Genomic DNA, 22,860 nt, shown 5'->3' with positions numbered 1-22,860 from the left:
TAGTACTTTGCATTTTTCCCTGTTAAAAACCATTCTGTTGGTTGCTGCCCACTGCTCCAGTTTATTTAGGTCTTTTTGAATCCTCTCTCTCTCTTCTCTAGTATTAGCTATCCCTCCTAGCTTTGTGTCATCAGCAAATTTAATCAGCTTACCCTCAATTCTTTCATCTAAATCATTGATAAAGATGTTGAACAATACAGGTCCCAGGACGGAGCCCTGAGGTACCCCACTTGAGACATTCATCCAGCTGGATGTGAAGCCATTTACAACCACCCTTTGAGTCCGATCACTAAGCCAGTTATGAATCCACCTATAGGGGCTATGTTGAAGCAACAGAGACTGTTTCCAAACTCTGGGCCAGTCCCAAATTTTATCAACTCTCCATACTGTCAGGCACAACACAATGCTATCACCAATAATGCATGTCACAATACGTGTCTCTTCAAGGGGGGATGTGAGCAGTATGTTCATCTCCTTACAGATGCTTTGACCTTCTTTATCAGACAGGGAGAATAAAGAATGGCTAAGACAGGTTCCCGATGTTAAACAACCATTTCCAACCCGACAAAGAGACCGGTCCAATTTTTTTTAAAAAATACTAAAAGGTATATAATATACACTGTGTGCAGAATTATTAGGCAAATGAGTATTTTGATCACATGATACTTTTTATACATGTTGTCCTACTCCAAGCTGCATAGGCTTGAGAGCCAACTACCAATTAAGTAAATTGTGTGATGTGCATCTCAGTAATGAGGAGGGGTGTTGACTAATGACATCAACACCCTATATAAGGTGTGCTTAATTATTAGGCAACTTCCTTTCCTTTGGCAAAATGGGTCAGAAGAGAGATTTGACGGGCTCTGAAAAGTCCAAAATTGTGAGATGTCTTGCAGAGGGATGCAGCAGTCTTGAAATTTCCAAACTTTTGAAGCTTGATCACCGAACAATCAAGCATTTCATGGCAAATAGCCAACGGGGTCGCAAGAAGCGTGTTGGCCAAAAAAAGCGCAAAATAACTGCCCATGAATTGAGGAAAATCAAGCGTGAAGCTGCCAAGATGCCATTCGCCACCAGTTTTGCCATATTTCAGAGCTGCAACGTTACTGGAGTATCAAAAAGCACAAGGTGTGCGATACTCAGGAACATGGCCAAGGTAAGGAAGGCTGAAAAACGACCACCTTTGAATAAGAAACATAAGATAAAACGTCAAGAATGGGCCAAGAAATACCTTAAGACTGATTTTTCAAAGGTTTTATGGACTGATGAAATGAGAGTGACTCTTGATGGGCCAGATGGATGGGGCAGAGGCTGGATCAGTAAAGGGCAGAGAGCTCCACTCCGACTCAGACGCCAGCAAGGTGGAGGTGGGGTACTGGTATCATCAAAGATGAACTTGTGGGACCTTTTCGGGTTGAGGATGGAGTGAAGCTCAACTCCGAGACCTACTGCCAGGTTCTGGAAGGCAACTTCTTCAAGCAGTGGTACAGGAATAAGTCGGCATCGTTCAAGAAAAACATGATTTTCATGCAGGACAATGCTCCATCACATGCATCCAACTACTCCTCAGCGTGGCTGGCCAGTAAAGGTCTAAAATAAAAAAAAATAATGACATGGCCCCCTTGTTCACCTGATCTGAACCCCATAGAGAACCTGTGGTCTATCATAAAATGTGAGATCTACGGGGAGGGAAAACAGTACACCTCTCGGAACAGTGTCTGGGAGGCTGCGGTGGCTGCTGCACGCAATGTTGATCGAAAACAGATCAAGCAACTGACAATCTATGAATGGAAGGCTGTTGAGTGTCATCATAAAGAAAGGTGGCTATACTGATCACTAATTTTTTTGGTTTTTGTTTTTGCATGTCAGAAATGTTTATTTCTAAATTTTGTGCACTGATATTGGTTTACCTGGTGAAAATAAACAAGTGAGATGGGATTATATTTGGTTTTTATTAAGTTGCCGAATAATTCTGCACAGTAATAGTTACCTGTACAAACAGATATCCTCCTAAGATAGCCAAATCTAAAAAAACCCACTCCAACTTCCAAAAATATTCAGCTTGGATATTTGAGTCTTTTCGGTTGATTGAGAACATAGTTGTTGATCAATAATAAAAATAATCCTCTAAAATACAACTTGGCTAATAATTCTGCAAACAGTGTATTAGTATCAGAGGTGGACACAGACAGAGAATTGCCTCAGTGCAAGAACAATATATGGGCCCTTTGCAGTCAACTAGTCCTGTCGGACAGATGCAGCTTGCAAGGTGGTGTGCGGCTGCACCGGATGCACCAATGCTATTGTCCGACCCTGATTAGGGGGCACATGTGTTAGACGCTTGCGTTCTTCACCATCATGCCGCATTTACAAAATATTTTGTAATTAATTAATTCCCCAATATATACAGATACATTGTATTCAGTTTTGGGGAAACTGTATGTAAAGTATCAGCCTGAGCAGATGATATACACCAAACATGGAAAGTAAAAATGGTCTCTAGTGTCGGTGGTGGGGTTTTTTGTGCCAGTAATGTGTAATCTATAAGGTCGCGGCATGAGAGACTGCAGCACATTATTCTGTACTTTAATCTTCACTCGCTTGAGGCAAGAAATGATGGAGCAGAGAGGAATGTGTTACAGCAAGAGCTCAGGTCGTCCTGGCTGTGGGATACGTCCCACAAGACACAAATCGGGAACAAGAAACGAATTTTCTCAATTTATAAGAAAATCTTTATATTAAAATTTACAATGAGAAGAAACAACTTTAAATAAATCAAGAAATGTAAAAAAAATAAATAATAATTTCATGCAATTTTGTATCATGCAGATTTCTGATAGGATGTTAATGCATTTTAGTGGGATCATGCATGTACAAACACCGCTGTATATACCGTATATTTCTTTCAATGTCAAGTCTGCATAATTTACATGCTTCATAGCATCGAAACTATAGTGAAACCTAAATACTTACTCTCTCCTCCTGTAACAGACGCCGTCGTGCTTTTTGTTCAAGATTATTGTAATTGTGTTTGCTATGTATACCCCCTTTTTCACATGTAAAGCACCATAGAATAAATGGCGCCATAACAATAAATAATAATAATACTTGATCCACAAAGTAGAACCTTGCATGGACCTAAACACCTAACCTTAGTACGTCTGAATTGCAAAAATCTGAATTCACACATATATGGCAGAATATAAACAGAATAAAGTGTGCAAGATGTAGTAAATTTAAAAAAAACTTTTATTTTTCCTACTGAAGTGTATAGCTGTATGTTTCACTATATCTAACATATACAGTGGGTACGGAAAGTATTCAGATCCCTTTACATTTTTCACTCTTTGTTTCATTGCAGCCATTTGGTAAATACTAAAAAGTTCATTTTTTTTCTCATTAAAGTACACTCTGTGTTTAATTAAACTGATAGGACTTGATATGGAAAGGTACACACCTGTCTATATAAGACCGCACAGCTCACAGTGCATGTCAGACCAAATGAGAATCATGAGCTCAAAAGGAACTGCCCAAGGAGCTCAGAGACAGAATTGTGGTAAGGCACAGAAATGGCCAAGGTTACAAAAGAATTTCTGCATTACTCAAGGTTCCTAAGAACGCAGTGGCCTCCATAATCCTTACATGGAAAAAGTTTGGGACCACCAGAAGTCTTCCCAGACCTGGCCATCCAGCCAAACTGGGCAAATGTGGGAGAAGAGCCTAGGTGAGAGATGTAAAGAAGAACCCCAAGATCACTGTGGCTGAGCTCCAGAGATGCAGTAGGGAGATGGGAGAAAGCTCCACAAAGTCAACTACCACTGCAGCCCTCCACCAGTCGGGCCTTCATGGCAGAGTGGCCCAACGGAAGCCTCTCGTCAGTGCAAGACATATGAAAGCCCGCATAGAGTTTGCTCAAAAACACATGAAGGACTCCCAGACTATGAGGAATAAGATTCTCTGGTCTGATGAGACGAAGATAGAACCTTTTGGCGATAATTCTAAGCGGAATATGTGGAGAAAACCAGGCACTGCTCATCACCTGCCCAATAGAATCCCAACAGTGAAACATGGTGGTGACAGCAACATGCTATGGAGCTGTTTTATGCAGCTGCAGACACAGGACGACTGGTTGCAATTGAAGGAAACATGAATGCGGCCAAGTACAGAGATTTCCTGGATGAAAACCTCTTCCAGAGTGCTCTGGACCTCAGACTTGGCCGAAGGTTCACCTTCCAACAAGACAATGACCATAAGCACACAGCTAAAATAACAAAGGAGTGGCTTCAGAACAACTCTGTGACCATTCTTGACTGGCCCAGTCAGAGCCCTGACCTAAACCCAATTGAGCATCTCTGAAGAGGCCTGAAAATGGCTGTCCACCAACGTTCACCATCCAACCTGACAGAACTGGAGAGGATCTGCAAGGAAGAATGGCAGAGGATCCCCAAATCCAGGTGTGAAAAACTTGTTGCATCATTCCCAAGAAGACTCATGGCTGTACTAGCTCAAAAGGGTGCTTCTACTCAATACTGAGCAAAGGGTCTGAATGCTTATGACCATGTGATATTTCAGTTTTTCTTTTTTAATAAATTTGCAAATATTTCTACATTTCTGTTTTTTTCAGTCAAGATGGGGTGCAGAGTGTACTTTAGTGAGAAAAAATGAACTTTTTAGAATTTACCAAATGGCTGCAATGAAACAGAGTGAAAAATGTAAAGGGGTCTGAATACTTTCTGTACCCAGTGTACATGTTTTCCTGTCTTTACCATTAAGACCTAGTTGAGAAAAGAATTGAAAATATCTACTATAGACATATTTGAGGATGGACGTAGTAGAGGACTTAAAATTCAGACAGACATAGTTTGATGCAGGGCACAGTCTTTTATACATTCGTGGCATACGCATCCAATGTGATAAAAATTACAATGTCCAACCACAGGGATTAAAAAGCAGTAAATTCTTTATTTTCCAACAGTCATTAAGATCCCGGCAAAGAAAATATGCTCAAGAGACCAACGCGTTTCGAGCCCTTAATCATGGTAGACAACCTACATCGTACAAATATGGATCTAGCACTTAGAGCCTGTTCACAGCAGATTAAAGGGGTTTTCCACTGCTATGATAATGACAGCTTATAATAAAGCTCAGTCATCAGTATCAGTCAGCGGGGTTACCAGCTCTGGCAGCGGCCTGGTGTAAACAGCGTTTAGTTGCTGCTTCCAAGCACTGAAAATCAGCTCCTGTTAAAGTAAGAGGGGCTGATCTGTCACACGTTTAAAGTGGCCCCTGCCAGGAAAAGCAGATCATTACTTAAAAATATGCCGATCTGCAGTCCCCGGCAGAGGCCACTAAACAGTGTGACTGAAGTGTGGTGCTCTGCTCCGTTCACATCTGTCTGTTGCAAGACCTGGTAACATCTGAATGGTGGGGGTGCTTTGTATAGGACCCTTAGCAATTTGATATTGGTAACTTGTCCTAAGAATGGGTCATTATTATCATTGTAGTGAAAAATTCCTTCAAATGGCCTTCACTTTATATGTACTTTGGGAAATACTCCTATCCTAATGTACACTATACAGTAGCATCCGTTGACACTCTTTTGGCCTTTATCAAGCTAATGGAATCTTTTGGAACTTTTTCCAGCATACCTACAAAGAAAAAGGTCACTATATGTAATCTGTTACCACGTTCTTCCTATTTAATATGACAACAGCATGATGTAGGCACAGAGACCCTGATTCCAGTGATGTATCAGTTAGTTTAATGGGTGCAGCAGTTGTGACAGAATCAGAGTTTTCTCTGCTGCAGATCTAGCAGAGCTCAGAATGCTGAGTTGTGTATAACCCCGCCCACATCTCTGATTGGCAGCTTTCTGTGTACACTGTATAGTGACAGAAAGCTGCTAATCGGTGCTGGGGGTGGTGTTAGTGTAGCACCCCGCGGGTTCGGTCGCTACAGAGGTATTGCATTTCATCCAGATGTGCGATATCTCACTTCCAGGTAAGGATGGAGTGTGGATCAGGACCCCGACACCTGCATGCATTACACCACATTTCCGGGGGGCAGGGCGACCGATATGCTCCAAGTAGAGCACGACAGTCCCTGTCCCTGGCTGGAGGGGGGGGGAGGGAACACCGAGGAAGGGGGGACCCTGTAGTGCATAGGAGGGAGTGGGCAGTTCCTGGGTGCACCTGGAGGGAGGTATAAAAGGTGGGCACCATCTTAGTTCTGTGTTCAGTCAGAGAGAAGAAGTGACAGAGCAGGGCCTCTGTGGAGCTCTGCTCCGGAGGCGGGCCTAGCCTGTGAGGCCCAGCCAGCACTGAAAGACAACGAGGAGAAGTCAGTTCAGTTGTTGGGAGAGAAGGAGGCTGGGAGCAGAGGCTCGGCATGGGCTCTGCTCCGCAGGCAGGCCGGAGAGAGCGGCCGGAGCCTGGAGGAAGGAGAAGGAAGGAAGAGGAGCGGCGGAGGCTCCAGGAACAAGGAACGAAGGGACCCCAGGGGTGTGGACCGGCGGAGTCGCCACCACATGCCCGAATCTACCTGCGTAGAAGGGTCAGGCCAAAGGGGGAGACCGATCCCCAAAACTAGTGGAGGCGGGGAACTACCCTCAGCTAGAAACCGGAGGCTGTGACATTTCACGTGGTGCAGCCCCTTGCTACACCCGCTAGGAAGGCACCACATAGGGTCAGGGAAACTGGCGTCAAGTTTACCAGAGAAGGCCCGAGGCAGCCGGACAGAAGCGAGGTCATTGGCGGGGTATGACAGGCCAGAGAAAAGACACACAAAGGGGGACCTGTGAAACGCTCCAAAGTTATCTGGGAGTAGGCCGAGCCCCTCACCTGGTGAGCACAGAGCGACGTGGGAAGTTATGACCAGCTGGAATAACGTGGATAGAGAACTGTGAGTAAAGACCCTGGACTGCATTACAGGACTCTGTGTCGTTACTGCTGCTCCTGCGCACCATCACCCCCAACATCCACACTTGCTGCCCTGAGGCTATACTCCTCCCGTTGGGAGTTATACTACGCTCTGCTGCACCCACAACACCAGCCTCAGCGGTCTGTCCTGCAGCGGCGGTTCACTCTGACCGCAATCCACGGGTGGCGTAGTCGGACATTCAGTATATAGACTGCCATTTAGTTTGACCACCCTGAGCCACGGGACAGGGTCACCGCCACGGTGACTACAACCCCCAGCATCTACAAAAAGGCCCGGTTCCGAGTTCCCCACGCGGCCCAGGGGGCGCGTCATTAGACTAGGAGGCACAAGACACCTAGTCCTGTAGTGATCATCTCTCACTGATAAAACACTGATTGTACTGAAACAACACAGTCTAGTAAGTGACACATCACTGGAATCAGAGTTTCAGCCTTTACATCATGCTACTCTCAGATTACATAGCATAAACCTGTTAACAGATTCCCTTTAACAAACCCAGCCCCACCAAACATCTAGTGGCCCTCAATAGGTTATTTTCAATACTAGAATTATTACTTTACAACCCTGCTCAAAAATTGCTCCAATGTTGTGTCACAAGCTTGCAGTCAGTAAGAAGGCTGGAAAATATCTGGTCACATAGCTGTAACCTTCGTGAGTCCTCACCATTGAGCAGCGGCAAGAGGAATTCTTTGGATTAGTGAAAACCCAACAGAACGCCATTGCATTGGTAAATGGTCATAATGGTTACACAATTTGGGCAGAAAATGGACAGGATGAACATGAAACACAAATATGGCAATGTTGAATAAGTTAGCTACTACAACATACAAGTAACATGTACTGCACAAAAGTAAGAAAACACCAATCATTACATAAAATGGAGCACAGCACTACGCACGTCTGATGGAGACCATAGAAATGACAATACAATGGACACTTACAGTTGTTCTAGAGAGGCAAGTCCTTTAAAAGCTTGCCTGTCAATGGATTGGATTTCGTTCTTGTACAAATAGCTGAAACAAGAAACAATCAGCAGGATTAGTACACAGACGAGGAGCAATGCACAAGACAAGAACATGAAACAAACTTGTCACTTGTGCCCAGAAGGGAGGAAACGTTTGGAAGTGAATTTTTTGGAGAACGTGGTCAATAGACGATATATTAAAGGGAATCAGACAGGGCACAATTTCGGTATAAAGTAGGCAAATCTCCAATTAGGGCAGGTTTCCTTGAGAAGTTGCATATCGGTAGTTCCAAAGATCCATGAGATTGTTTTCTTGTAAAGTATCTGTTAAGTAATATGTAACTCATGAGCTCTGTGCACCATCCCTCATTCATGCTGACCATCCAGTTCCTCTCCTCACTTCATGGAATGACATCACTGGTCCAAGTAATAAGATGTCGAAGTGCGGTCAAGAGCTGGGTGGCCAAAAAAAACATAGATGGTCCTGCAGACCACCCTTGGTGCACCAAGCACCTAATTTGCATACTTATTCAAAGATTTTTATTTTTTTATTTTTTTTTAAAAGTAGCAGACAGATTTTTGGAATTACAGGTGTACTATTTTAAGGAAAAGATACCCTACGTGGAAATGAGTCAGACTCCCTTTGGCTAGTGACATACAGAGGGTGAGAGGTGAATTTTTAAAGAAAGAACTCCATTTTATACATACATTTACCGCAAATAAAAAATAATTCTTATATAAAATAATAAATTATGGAGGACGGCAATACAGTATGCGTTCCCGACACATTAATGCATTGGACACTTTTTAATGCAATAAGGCACAACTAAATTATTTATAGATACAGCAAAATAAAAGAAATACCGTACTAAGCAAGACCCCATTCACACGTCAGTAACTTCCACGTACGAGAAAAATTATTTTGATCGGAGATTAATCAGAGTGTGGACCAATTGTCATCGGTTTTTATTGTATGTACCTTCTCCTTTCTGACAGTCATGGTCCGATTATTTGACGGATCCATAGACTTGCATTGCAGATTTTGATCTGACCCTTGGATCAACTGACCACTTCGTACAAGGAAAATAAAGGAAAAAATAAAAATAAATAAAATCAGACATGTGAATAGCCCCATAAACTATTATAGGTATGCACGCTATTCCATGAAAACCACGGGTAGCACTCATGAGAAAAACCACTGTCTGAATGAAGCCTTAAGAAAATCTCAGACCATTTTGGAAGGTGTCCACATAGCTTTAGGGCACCACCTTGAAATCATTTTTTTTTCACTGCCGTTTGGCGAAAAGCCACAATCTGACCATGGCATGTGAATTTGCCATAAAGGTAGCCCAGTTTAAATACAGGAGCTGCAAAGCAGGAATAAGTATGGATATCTAATAGTGTAAAATTCCCTTAGACACAAAAAAAATTGCAAAAAATTAAAATACAAAAAATGAAATACACTAAGAAGAAGATAGAGCCCAGTATTCTGAAATCACCTTGGGCTCCGCTGATCACTTCAGTTCCATTGATTTCCACAGCTGACCGGCAGCCAGGTAACATAACGGGAAACCCAAATGAGCCATGATGATGAATCCCTTGAGCGGATATCTGTCCCGGTTCCTGTACAGTAGAAGCCCCATGACGCCGGTGTGACCAGAACCCAGCCCAGCGGATCTGATACAATGGAAGTAACATGTACTACACTGCTCAGGAAGACTTGATATAGGACACTGTCCATATGTGACCATGTGCATTAAAGAAGACCCATCACTTGCCATAAATACGTAATTTTTGTTACCTGCTGCTGTTCTTCTATTTCTGGAGGGTTAATCTTGTTCCTGCGTCTCTCTACTCCTGAGATATGGCCTTCTCTCTTTCATGGACGTAAATCTAGTCTTTTTAACCAATTAGGTGTGATCCTCAATTAGACTCCCATAGAAGTAAAAGTTGAGAACCCCGCCCACTTGGCTAAAAATACTAAATTTATATACAGGGAAGAAGGGAACCATATCTTAGGAATGGTGAGGAGCAGGAACAAAAGAAAGACCACGCTGGTTTCAGGAGAACAGCAGCAGTTACACTGGGTGAAAAAATTACATAACTATGGCAAGTGATGGGTCCTCCATAAAAGTTGAACATTTGAATTCACCGTTCTATCAGATGTGCTTGTGGAGGAGTATACCATCAACATCTACACTTGCAATATTACAGTAGAAGACTCGTTCAACCTTGTTCATAACTAATCATGCAAGTCGTCTATGTAGATGGCAGGAAGGATACTGAATACATAACCTCTGCTACTTGGGATCATTAAAGGAACTTGTCACTTAATTCATGCTGCTCATCCACAGGCAGCATGGATCAGAGCCTGGTTGCATGATGCAGGTAGGTATATTTTTCACTGAAACGCTCCAGAAGGGACCATGGGCAGACACTAGACTAGTCCCGCGCAGCCTTCGGATGGCTTTTCCCAAAGTTGCTCTGACTGACAGGTCTCTCACTATGGAAGAAACCTGTCAATCATCTGCAGAGCTCCGAGAGAAAAATTATACCTGCCTGCAATCAGGCTCTGATACCAGCTGCCCGCAGTTTGGGCAACCTGAATGGAGTGACAGGATGACCTTCATTTCATAACTGAGAAGAAAGACCTTATGAATGCGATGAGTAAGGACAGCCTGGTATTAGAAGAATTGTTAATGCAGTTCTACTGTTCCCCCAGCTGTAGGATTCTTCACGTCTCTGAATTCACACAAGACATTTCTATATTCCGGCAATAATGAGGCCACATACATGACACATCTGAACACCGGCTCCTCAGTCATCTAACACATGGCAACAAAGCTTTTATAAACCACACACGACTAACAAGAGTGTAAAACACCAGAAAAGAACTACACAAGTTCTGAAAGTCTTTCATCGATATAATCACCATCATCCTGAAACATGATATTGGACACGTCCGAACAAGAGGAGCTGCTGGAGGGCCTAGACACCTGAAGTCAACTATCGAGCCTACGGTACAAGAGGCCCGTCAAGTCAAACATGCCGTCATTTATTACTCGCGATCTGTGACATTGGGAGAAACATGCAAGTTCCTTGGGGTACAGATTCTTCTACCATAAGGCCGGTGTCACACCTGTTTTTTCTGAAAGACATGAAAGTCTGCATTTAATAATTATACATAAAGGATCAAAAACCTTACAGGAGTCCTGCAGTCATGAGTAACACATATCCTGACCCATGTATAAGGCATAGATGAATAAAGAACAAGAAAATCATACAAAACTGGGAAAATTCCAACAACCAAAAACGCCAACCGCAAAATCTATAGTGCACAACATTATGCTGGAGAATTCTCAAATTGCACAGTGTAAAATTCTCTATGAGGTTCCCCTTCCAAAAAGTGTAAAGGCTCAGGGGAGGACACAGAAAAAAGTAGACAAGGCTAGTAAAAGTCCATTCAAACTTGACACTTGCATTGAAAACTTTTTAGAAGGCAGCAAAGTTAAACTTTCCAGTTCAATACTTGTCATATGGAGGCAACAAGCTTTTCAGTTTCAACAATTCAATGACAACCTATTCTACAAATCAGCACCTTGTACACTTAAACTGGTTGTCCAGGATCAAGGCTTTTTTTTTTTGTTAGATCAATTTATCTTAAATGTTACGGATTTTTGTAATATACAATGGCTTGCGAAAGTATTCACCCCCTTGGCATTTTCCGTGGTTTGCTACCTCACAACCTGGAATATCACTTTTTTTTTTTTTTTTGAGGGTTTGCATCAGTTCATGCCTCCAACTGTGAATATTTGGCTTTCTTTTTATTGTGAAGCAAACAACAAATAGGACAAAATAACTGAACACTTCAGTGTGCATAACTATTCACTCCCTAAAGTCAGTACTTTGTAGAGCCTCCTTATGCGGTAATTACAGCTGCAAGTCGCTTTGAATAAGTCTCTATGAACTTTCCATTTCCATATCTTGCCACTGAGATTATTGCCCATTCCTCAAGGCAAAACTGCTCCAGCTCCTTCAAGTTTCCTCTGGTGAACAGCAATCTTCAAGTCTGATTACAGATTCTCAATTAGATTAAGGTCTGGGCTTTGACTAGGCCACTCCAAAATATTTACACATTTCCCTTTAAACCACTCGAGTGTTGCTTTAGCAGCATGTTTTGGGTCATTGTCTTGCTGGAAGATGAACCTCTGTCCCAGTCTCAAATCACTGACAAACAGGTTTTATTCAAGAATATCCCTGTATTACACATCATTCTTCCCCCTCGACTTGCACCATTTTCCCTGTCCCCGCTGCCAAAAAAACATCCCCACAGCATGATGCTGCCACCATCATATTTCACTGTGGGGATGGTGTTCTTGGAATGATGTGCGGTGTTGGTATGGCGCCAGACATGGTATTTACCTTGGTGGCCAAAAAGTTCAATTTTGGTCTTCTGTCCACTAGTGATGAGCGAGCACTAAAATGCTAGGGTGCTCGTTGCTCGGGTCGAGCAAATCGTAATGCTCGGGTGCTTGACCCAAACAACGAACCCAATGTAACATAATGGGAAACGCAAGCATTTTTCCTGCAACTCCTCTCCCCCCCGGAGGTCTGCAGGGAGCCTAAAAATTGCCCAAATCGATGGGAACAGTGCTGATATTACATGGGAACAGCATGGGGAAGACCCCTGGAAGAATCTCTGACTCCCAGGTCACTGCTGTGAACAATGTTGTCAGAGTATTAAGCCACTTTTACGAACTCACAATAAAACATAACGAAGCCAAAATGGATTTTCCTGGAAAAAACATTAAGGGACATTCTTTCCAGAGTAATGACTTGTATATAAGGCAAAAAAAAAAAAAATGCTCCTCCACACCTTGGGCTATGTTCACACGTAGCGTTTTTGATGCATTTTTGCACTTTTTAATTGCTTTTTAATTGCTTTCAATGGTGAAAAATACATTCACCAGTAAACGTCATTTTAACATTTTACTACCTTATCTGCCCATGTGGTGCGTGAGACATGATCAGACACATCCTGTTTCATTTATGAAGGAGGGACTCAGTCACAAAGCCTATTTTTATATGGCTATCAGGCAGCCTTTACTATTGCTAGAGGGCCATCAGCAGGCTTTGTTGTTCCCATTATTAAGGAGCGGGTCTCCTATACTGGTAATGCATATGCAGTGACTGCAAGGGCTGCAAAAAATTTGGACCCACACCAATATCCCTTTGAAGTGACAGAGGAAGGCCTCAGTAAAACAAATGTTCCCATGAGTGGGTCTCCTATACTGGTAATGCCCATGCAGTAAGTGCATGGGCTGAAAAACATTTTTCCCTGGGTGATATACATGAACATACTGTAAAACAGACAGAATGTTAGAAGTAGGCCTCTAAAAAAATTTCCTACAGGCATCATAAACATCCTTAAAAAAATTGTGGGTGTTGCATCACGGTGACCCTGGTGATAGTGGATGAGGATGAGGAGAAGGAGGAGGACAACAGAAAATAGACAAAATCGGGAAGCATATACCCATGTCTGGGTGTGAAGGGGTGCATGGGAATAGACCACTCCCAAAAAAGCCACTGGATTTGAGTTTATGTTTCGCTGCTATCATCCGGTGGTGTTGAGCAGTCTTGCCAAATCCAGCCCTTATTCATTTTGATAAGAGTCAGCCTGTCAGCATTTTCAGTTGACATGCGGATGCGCGTATCAGTTATAATGCCCCCGGCAGCACTAAAAACCAGCTCTAGTGGTCATGATCTTGGTGGAGTCCTCAAAGTTTTGGAGGACGGCATAGATGTCTGACATCCATACCCACTCATCAGTTCTTATGTGCGGAGGCGGACCTGAATAACGACGGGCATGTTGGAAGTTGGTACTCAACAACTGCCCTCTGCTGCTCACAAATCCTTCCCAACATCTGCAACATTGAGTTCCAACACGTGGTGACATCACACACCAATCGGTGAGCTCTAAGCTGCAAACTCTGCTGAAGCACGGCGAGGGCTGCGGAAGCTGTAGGTGACTTTCGAAAATGGGCACACGCGGCGTACTTTCACAAGCAGCTCAGGCAGATCAGTGTAGGTTTTGAGAAACCACTGAACCACTAAGGTGAGCACATGGGCTAGACATGGTAAGTGTGCAAGCTCGCCTAGCTTCAAAGCCACCACCAGGTTCCGGCCATTGTCACACACGACCATGCCTGGCTGTAGGTTCAGAGGTGACAGACACAGATCTGCCTACTCTTTTACAGCTGTCAACAACTCTGCAGCGGTGTGCGGTTTGTCACGTAATTATACTAGCTTCAGCAATGCCTGTTGCCGCTTGGCTGAAGGAGTGCTGCAGTGCTTCCAGCTTCAAACTGATGTAGTCATTTCGAAGATAGAGACTGAGGAGGAGAAGGAGGTGCAGGAGCTGTAGAATAAGGGGACAACCCTGACTTGACCCAGGGCCCGCAATCCTCGGCGTCGAGAGGACATGTTCCGTCCCAGCTTCCACTATATTAACCCAGTGTGCCATCAGCGAGATGTACCGTTCCTGGCCACAAGCACTTGTCCATGTGTCCGTGGTTAGGTGGACCTTCCCAGTAACTGCGTTGCTGAGGGCACTGCTAATGTTCTGGAACACAAGCTTGTGTAATGCGGGGACAGCACACCGGGAGAAATAGTGGCGGCTGGGGACAGAGTTCCGAGGGACGGCCGCAGCCTTCAAATTGCAGAAAGATTTCGTTTCCACGAGCCTAAAAGGCAACATTTCAAGAGCAAGCATTCGATAAATGTGTGAGTTTAGTAGTGTGGCCAGTAGGGCGTTGACTGCATATCTGCACTTGCGTTCAAAGGACTGGGGTAGGGACAACTGAACGCTGCACTGGGACAAGGACGTGGACGGTTGCAAGTGTGCAACAACAGGAGCAGGACGGGAGGCATCTTCCCCTGCACCATGGACAGAGGATTGGCGCGCCCACACAACAGCGGAACAGGTAGTGGTGTCACCTGCAGACACTGTTTCTGAACCCTTGCATTCGGCTCAACTAGTCGGGTGCTTTGCTGTCATGTGCCTGAGCATGCTGGCGGTGGTCAGGCTGGTACTTTTGCTGGCATGGCAGAGGGTGCAAATGGCCTTTTTGGACAGTCACTAAAAAAACAGCAAGACTCTTCAACACCTAACAGTTCGACTGGCAACTTCCCTCATGCTGGTGTTCCGGGGAAAGGTTGCCTGCCTTGTGTCTGTGGCTTGTTCCTGGCTGTTGTGGTGCTACACCTCCCTCCTCCTGTGTGCTGTTGTCCTCGCTATGCATGTCAACTTGCCAGGTTGAGTCAGTGACTTCATCGTCCACCACCTCGTCTTACACGATGCACCCTGGGCCTCCTCCTGACTTGGTGGTAATTGTGTCTAATCATCATCCACCTCTTGCAACAGTCTCTCATGGTCGCCTTCGTGTGACTTTGGCTGCTCAAATATTTGGACATCGCTACACGTGATCTCCTCTTGCCTTGCTTGAAGAGGGCAGGGCGAGAAGCCCAAATCTATAAATTGAAAAGTGAACAGCTCTTCGAAGTGTCCAAGTGTGGGATCAGTTGTCTCCGGACACTCGGCATGGTGGGAGGAAGGAGGATCAGGGTGAGGAATATGTGGTCCAGACTTACGGCTACTGAAACTTGACAGTATGGAAGACAGGGTGGTGGTGGTGGCATACTGACTGGAAGCATTATCTGCTATCCAACCAACAAGCTTTTCACACAGCTCTGGTGGTGTTCCGCAGCCCCCTAGTAATTGGGACAGGAAGGTAGTTGGACATGATGTGGATGCTTGTTGTGCTCCCTCAACAGGCACAGTTTCATCTTGCCCACGGCCCCGGCCTCTGTATGAACCATCACGTCCACTTCCTCGTCCCTTGCCAAGTGCCTTGCCCATTTTAAATGGAGTGTAATATTTGGCCCACTACAAAAATTTTTACAATTATTACTGCAGTAATATTGGATCACATCTGATGACCACGGTTTTAGGAAGTGGCCTTATAGATGTGGTATTGGTCAGCGACCAAGTGTGAATAGGATGAACAACATCCAAGTGACAGACTAACAAAGAAATGGAGCGGTAAAAAGGTGGTGTACTGTATTGTTTTTTAAGCAAATAATCAGAATTAGGAGCAAAAAAAAAAAAAAAAGCCCTGATATCTAGGGAATCTGTAACAGTAGCAGCAGACAGAACGTGCAATGGACCCTATTATGCTGTATACAGTGTCCACAAAACCCTGCCTGCCTAACTCCAGCTATTACCAGTAATATATGCAGCTAGATTAGTCCTTTGAAGGACTGTTGGTTCAGATGGATATATATCTTGCTGTTGAATATCTATACTAACTAATAGTGTTGAGCGAGCATGTTCTATTAACCCTTTCGCCGAGTACGCTCGGGTCGAGCTCCGAGTATTTATAGCTGCTCGGTGTTATGGTTGAATTGTGAGGAATGTCTATTTCTTACACATTCCTCACAAGTAATAAAACTGTCAAACAGTTGCAAATCATGCACACGGGAGCGATTCAAACATAATACCGAGCAGCTGTAAATACTCGAAGCTCGGCCCGAGCATACTCGGAACAGAACATACTCACTCAACACTAGTTACTAATAAGCCGCCTCACTCAGCAGCACCTCTCACTACACTGTCTGATTCCGGAGTGACTGTGACAAGCATGGCGGTGCCAGGTCTGATATAGACCTGATGACACTGTGCGGCCAGCCAATCACTGTAATGCCATAACCAACATGGCTACGACATTACAGTGAGTGGCAGGCAATCCCTGCATGTTCATTGGCTCTTTAAAGAGCGCCAAACATGCAGAGAGGGGACCTGAGCTCCCGCCCGAGCATCATGGAAGTACTCGCCAAGCATCTCGAGCAGCGAGACTCATCACTACTGACCACAGCACCTTCCTGCATACATTTGGGGAGTCTCCCACATGTGTTTTAGCAAACTCAAAACGAGCCTCACAATTTGTGTGTAAGTAAAGGCTTTTATTTGCCCACACTTGCATAAAGGCCACCACTATGAAGCGTACAACTTATTGTGGTCGTATGGCTTATTACTCCAGTCTCTGCTTGGGAACTCTGCAGCCCCTTCAGGATTACCTTTGGTCTTTGTGCTGCCTCTCTGATTATTTCTCTCCTTGCCTGGGCTGAGAGTTTTGGTGGGCGGCCCTCTCTTGGCAGGTTTGTTGTGGTACCATTTTGTTTCCATTTGAAGGTGCTCCAGGGAATCATCAGAGATAATCAATAAAGGTGTATAAGTATATAGACACCTTTTCTGAAAGGCCACAGATGCTATATATATATATATATATATATATATATATATATATATATATATCTCATCTGTGGCCTTTCAGAAAAGGTGTGTATATAATGATATGTGACACTTAGATTACACACAGGTGGACTTCCTTTCACTAAGCATGTGACTTATGAAGGTAATTGCTTGCACCAGAAATTTTTAGGGGCTTCATAGCAAAAGGGGTGAATACATATGCACATGCCAATTTTTAGTAATTTAATCCCAGAAATGTAATTTATGTCTATATTTTTCTCACTTCACTAACTATGTTGTGCTGATGCATCACACACAAAGCGGATTACAAAAATATTTAAACACCGGTTGTAATGTAACAAAATAGGTAAAAAGCCAAGGGGGGTGAATACTTTTGCAAGACACTGTGTGCCATCATGGAAGATTGGGATGCGTGTGCCGCACCTACGACATGCTACGAGAATGAGCAGAGTGTCATGCTACTGTGATTTCATCCTCTCGCACGCGAGAATCGGAACAAAGGTGAGGAGGAGAGATTAATCCCTGCCTCCGCGTATATCCGACTGCACTTGGATGACATCGGAGTGCAGTCTGATATTCGGCACACACCTATTGACTTCAATGGGTGCACGCCGTGCGAGATACGCTGCCAATTGCAGCAAGCTGTGATTTCTTTTCTCATGTTAAATCAGCATGAGAAAATATTTGCAGATCTGCTCTGCCTCATTCAATAACACTGGAGATTTTCTCGCATTGCACTCCTCTGTATTATATTATTCTACATCAGTGTGAGTGAGCCCTTAGAGCTGCTATGAATTCTTTAAAGGGAATCTGTCAGCAGGATCTTGCTATGCAATCTAAGACCAGCATGATGTAGGGGCAGATAATCTGATTTCATTATATCACTTACCAGGCTGTGTGCTGTTCTTTTAATACAATTAGTATTTTATTAGCAGGAGATTATCACTACAGGGTGAGGTGTTTCGTGCCTTCTAATCCTCCTGCTGTGTGTAACTCTGCCCCCACCACTGATTAGCAGCTCTGTCCATATACAGTGTACACAGACAGCTGTCAATCAGTGGTGTGGGCGGAGTTATACAGAGCTCAGCATTCGGAGCTTTACATGATCAGCAGCAGAGAACTGTGATTCTAATGCAACTGCTGCACCCAGTAAATGAAGTGAAGGGTCTCTGGAATCAGGGTCTCTGGAATCAGGGTCTCTGGAATCAGGGTCTCTGGAATCAGGGTCTCTGGAATCAGGGTCTCTGGAATCAGGGTCTCTGGAATCAGGGTCTCTGGAATCAGGGTCTCTGGAATCAGGGTCTCTGGAATCAGGGTCTCTGGAATCAGGGTCTCTGGAATCAGGGTCTCTGGAATCAGGGTCTCTGGAATCAGGGTCTCTGGAATCAGGGTCTCTGGAATCAGGGTCTCTGGAATCAGGGTCTCTGGAATCAGGGTCTCTGGAATCAGGGTCTCTGGAATCAGGGTCTTTTTGCCTACTTCATGCTGTCAGATAAGGTGTCAAAGACACAGTGACACATTCCCTTCAAAGCCAGGCTGTCAGCACTAAAAGAATCTTCAAAGTCCAGCACCAAATAGGGGAAACAGCTGTAATAGAAGTGATAAACTTAGGATGTGTTTATATTGAGTCTTTTTATGCAGATTTTAGATCAGATTCCGCTTGGAAATCCAAACTGATTCAAATATTCTCTCTTTCAATAAGTTTCCTATTCATTTTGAGGAAATAAACACATTAAAGAACCACTCCAGCATTTTTTTTATTTCACCGCTGGAGTGGTGCTGAAAATCCAAGTCCCATCCTCCTGTCTGATACGGACCCTCCAGCGTCTTCACCGTCTATCACCATTGCTCCGGTCCGTCTCCTGCAGTTGGTGACCTGCCGGCCGCTCAAGTGTTTTATGGAGCGAGCCGGAGATCACTAATCAATGTAAGTCTATGAGAGCCGCGTTCTGGCTCTCATAGACTTGTATTGAGGGATTGTGACATAACGCTGGAGGGGTGCTTTATATTAGGAATCCCTTGTCAATTCTTGAAGAATTGGAACTTGGGGGGAAAAAAAAAAAAAAAACTGAAAAATGCTCCACTGGCAAAAAAAAAAAAAAAAAGAAATGCAAAAAAAAAAAAAGAAACTTGGTAAAAAAAAATCCACATAAAAAACCCACCATAACATATACCTGTGAACATACTTTTTAGTACAAAATAAATTGCTCTGCTGCCAGAAATAAGATTTAGTACAAGAAATACTTATAACTAAAATAAAGTGACTTGGACAACTCCTCAAGAAGTACAAGTCGTTGTTGTGAAGATAAGAAAAGTAAAAAGAAAAAAAGAAAATGAAAAATGGAAAAAAAAAAAAGAAACAGAAAACTTCTGTCGGAAAGTTGTACACATACACGGCATAGTAGAGGTTCTTCAGAAAGGAGACATTACATTCCATGTACAATGGTATTTGTAGTGAACATTTTGCGTTAGAAAGGTGGAAACAGACATCGCACATCCCACCCAGTCATCCTTGGCTTTTACAGCAGGTTCCACTCACTCCATATCAGCAGGTCTGTGACTGATCAAAACTTTGGATCTCCTCCATCCAACAGGGAAGGCAGCTGCAACCGGACGCGATTAGGATAATAACTCTCCAAAAGATGTAACACACACTGTATGTCTAGGGCTTATTTTATATGGAAATGCTGATTAGCAGGTTTACGAAAACCCATCAAGCATTTTTAGTTCTTAGAATTCCTTATTTCATACCCCAAGCTCGCTATATACACTAAGGCCCCCATTAGTCAAGACCATCGATGATCAATCTGGCCTTGATGAGGGGTCATGCTGGAGTCAGGAACCACCGATCCATGAAGGGCCGCATGCCTCTTTTTCTATAATTTACCGTCAGGGTTTCATCACTTTTACTCCTATGCAAAAAAGAAGGGGCGTCCTTCTGAAGTTTTTCCTATGAAAACACTTTGTCAAAAACATTACTACGGTGTCATCAGTTTGTGTTGTATCATGGACCCATGAACTTGCATTTCCGAGTTTAGTCCAGACCTGTCTTTTTTTTTTCCGCTTTGCGGACACGATTTAGATTTCTCTTATGTTCATTCACTTTGCAATTTATAAAGGGGTGTACTCAAGTTTAAAAGGAGAAGGGAGGGGGGCGGCTTACAAAGAAGGTATCTTATGAATGGACAGCTATTTTAGGTGTAGCCTGGTAAGAGACAAACTCCCATCCACCCTCCTTTTAACTGTCGTTTTTTTTACATTTGTTTGAGTATTGGTAATTTGCGTCGTGATGCCAGCTAGGTTGGAGTTCCGTTACTTAGGTGGGATGGCTTGTTTTGACCAATTTGGGGAATTGAATTATTCTGTTATGGCAGTGGGAGGTCCTCAGAGGTGGGTGATCTGGTTGTTGGGTGGTGGTTGGGAAGACGCTGGAAGGTTCTCGACCCCCCCCCCCCCAGGTGGAGTCAATTAGGTTATGCGCCTAAGGGTAGTGGCTTATGAATAAAACATAAGGCTGTTTAACAGGTGCCTTTAAGCTTGGAGATTCAACTGGCTGTGGGTCTCCTGATCTGAGCGTGACAGTTTCATGTATTTCTATGAGGCCGTCACATTCGGGACAGATGACCTGCGGCCAGTCCATGCATTACGGTCTCGGACCGATTTGACTACCTCTTGAAGCTCATCAAGAGAATGCCAAGAGTGTGCAAAGCAATCATCAAAGCAAAAGGTGGCTACTTTGAAGAACCTAGAATATAAGACATATTTTCAGTTGTTTCACACTTTTTTAAGTATATAATTCCACATGTGTTAATTCATAGTTTTGATGCCTTCAGTGTGAATGTACAATTTTCATAGTCATGAAAATACAGAAAAATCTTTAAATGAGAAGGTGTGTCCAAACTTTTGGTCTGTACTGTATATCTATATACATACATATATATTTATTTTTTTCGAAGCATTTTTTTCCATTTCCTTAACTATCCATCTATACTTTAACCTTTATCTAACAACATTAAACGTTTACACAAAAAAAACGGAAACAACTTACAGGTATTTGAGGTTCTCTAGATCTTGAAACGTTCCACTTGGGATCCGTTTTATCAGATTGTTGTTTAGAAGCCTAAAAAAAGGTAGAAGTGAAATAATGAATTGTTGTAGATTAATCTAATGGACTCCAAGAATAATAAAGTTTTTAAACCTAAACATAATCCTATTACTTGTGTACACCTAAGCAGGACTTTAATACATTTGCTGCTGTCCTCACTTTCCTTGCAGCGGTGCCTTCAAAGTGCCCTAAAAGCATGGGCAAAAAAAACAATATAAACTGGGAAGTGTGAACCAAGCCTTTATCAAGGCTTTGTGCTTATGCTGATCCTGATTGGGTACACATTATAAGGTGGGATGGCTTTTAACGATCTACTAATCAAAATAGTGTCAACCAAGTACTCTACGTTATTTACATGCACCATTACTATTTACTTACTGCAGGGTTTTTGCTCATTTTGTTTTTATTCTAGATTCTGTCTGTTAATGGCCACAGTGTGAATGAGCACCTACACATTACACTTATACCAACATGTGTTCCTGCTCATTTGTTTGGTTTTGCTTTATTTTTTTGCACTTTGTACATACAGGGCTGTGGATCCTCCTTTTTGGGCTGTGCATCTTGTCTATAGAGCTTTCCACAGGCAGGTGTTTTAACAGTCAGGTCTGGATCCTGCTCTAGCCCCATCATTTCGAGGCCTGGTAGAGCGTAGAGTAGTGAACTACAAGAGTTAGGGTCTATCGTGATTGGGTACACCTTGTTGTGGTGGGATAGCTTTTACGCTCAATTGATCAAAATAATTTCAATTTAGTACCCCATGTTTTATACATGTACTATTACTATTTACTCACTGCAGGGTATTTCATTTGGTTTTTATCCTAGCTTCTGCCTGTTAATGGCCACAGTATGAGCGCACATGTATGCGTTGCACTTACACCAACATGTGATCGGGTTCATTTCTTTGTTTTTGCTTTTGTAGTTATGCTTGTAGATTTTTGCCTAGTCTACTCTGGTTATAATGATGTGTTACTCTCTTCCATTCACTTTATTGTCTGCAGGAAGCAGAGTGAATTGAGAAATGGCTATTGGATGGATTGCACATAGCCTAAGTTACAGACTTACAGTATGTTCACACGTTGTGATTTTTTCTGCTGCAAATCTGTTGCTAACTTTTCTCTGGTGGGAAAACAGGGTATTTGTTGCGTTTTTCGCTGCATATTTTTGACCAACCATTACTTCCTATGGGTGAAAAAATGCAGCAAATACACAGGTGCGTTTTCTGCTGCAGAAATGCTGAAAGAAGTGACATGCTCCATTTTTCAAATGCGCAAGCAAGGCAGAAAATACACAGCAAACAAAAAGCAACGTGTGAACGGAGAATTCTGGTTTCTCACAGACTTTGCTGGTACTGCTAGACGCAGCTGAAAATTTGCATAAAAATCTGCTGCAAAATACGCAGCAAAACACAACGTGTGTGAACATAGCCGAAGGAGGCGTGTGTATACATTGGTGCATCTTCTGATGCTGCTCGGGTACTGGGTAATATACCTCTTTGGCTATGATTTGTGTAGCTCTTTTTAT

General features: G+C 43.3%; 1 protein-coding gene across 2 annotated transcripts in view; it reads right to left on the bottom strand.

Moving 5' to 3' along the window:
* PXDN (peroxidasin) overlaps positions 1–22,860 on the bottom strand; it is a 143,627-nt gene that overhangs the window by 53,255 nt on the left and 67,512 nt on the right. Inside the window, exons 3-4 of one of the 2 annotated variants that reach the window (XM_073674228.1) lie at positions 21,283–21,354; positions 7,881–7,952 (exon numbers count right to left, since the gene is read on the bottom strand). In XM_073674228.1, the coding sequence (XP_073530329.1) occupies positions 7,881–7,952; positions 21,283–21,354 (144 nt within the window). The remainder of the gene's footprint in view (positions 1–7,880; positions 7,953–21,282; positions 21,355–22,860) is intronic. The other variant, XM_073674229.1, reaches the window with a different exon arrangement.

This window comes from Phyllobates terribilis, unplaced genomic scaffold, assembly GCF_046119375.1.
Source record: "Phyllobates terribilis strain yellow unplaced genomic scaffold, ASM4611937v1 Scaffold_3__8_contigs__length_932513732, whole genome shotgun sequence".
Taxonomy (NCBI): Eukaryota; Metazoa; Chordata; class Amphibia; order Anura; family Dendrobatidae; genus Phyllobates; species Phyllobates terribilis.
The sequence above is the reverse complement of the archived record's forward strand: the minus strand, read 5'-3'. Positions and strand labels throughout refer to the sequence as shown.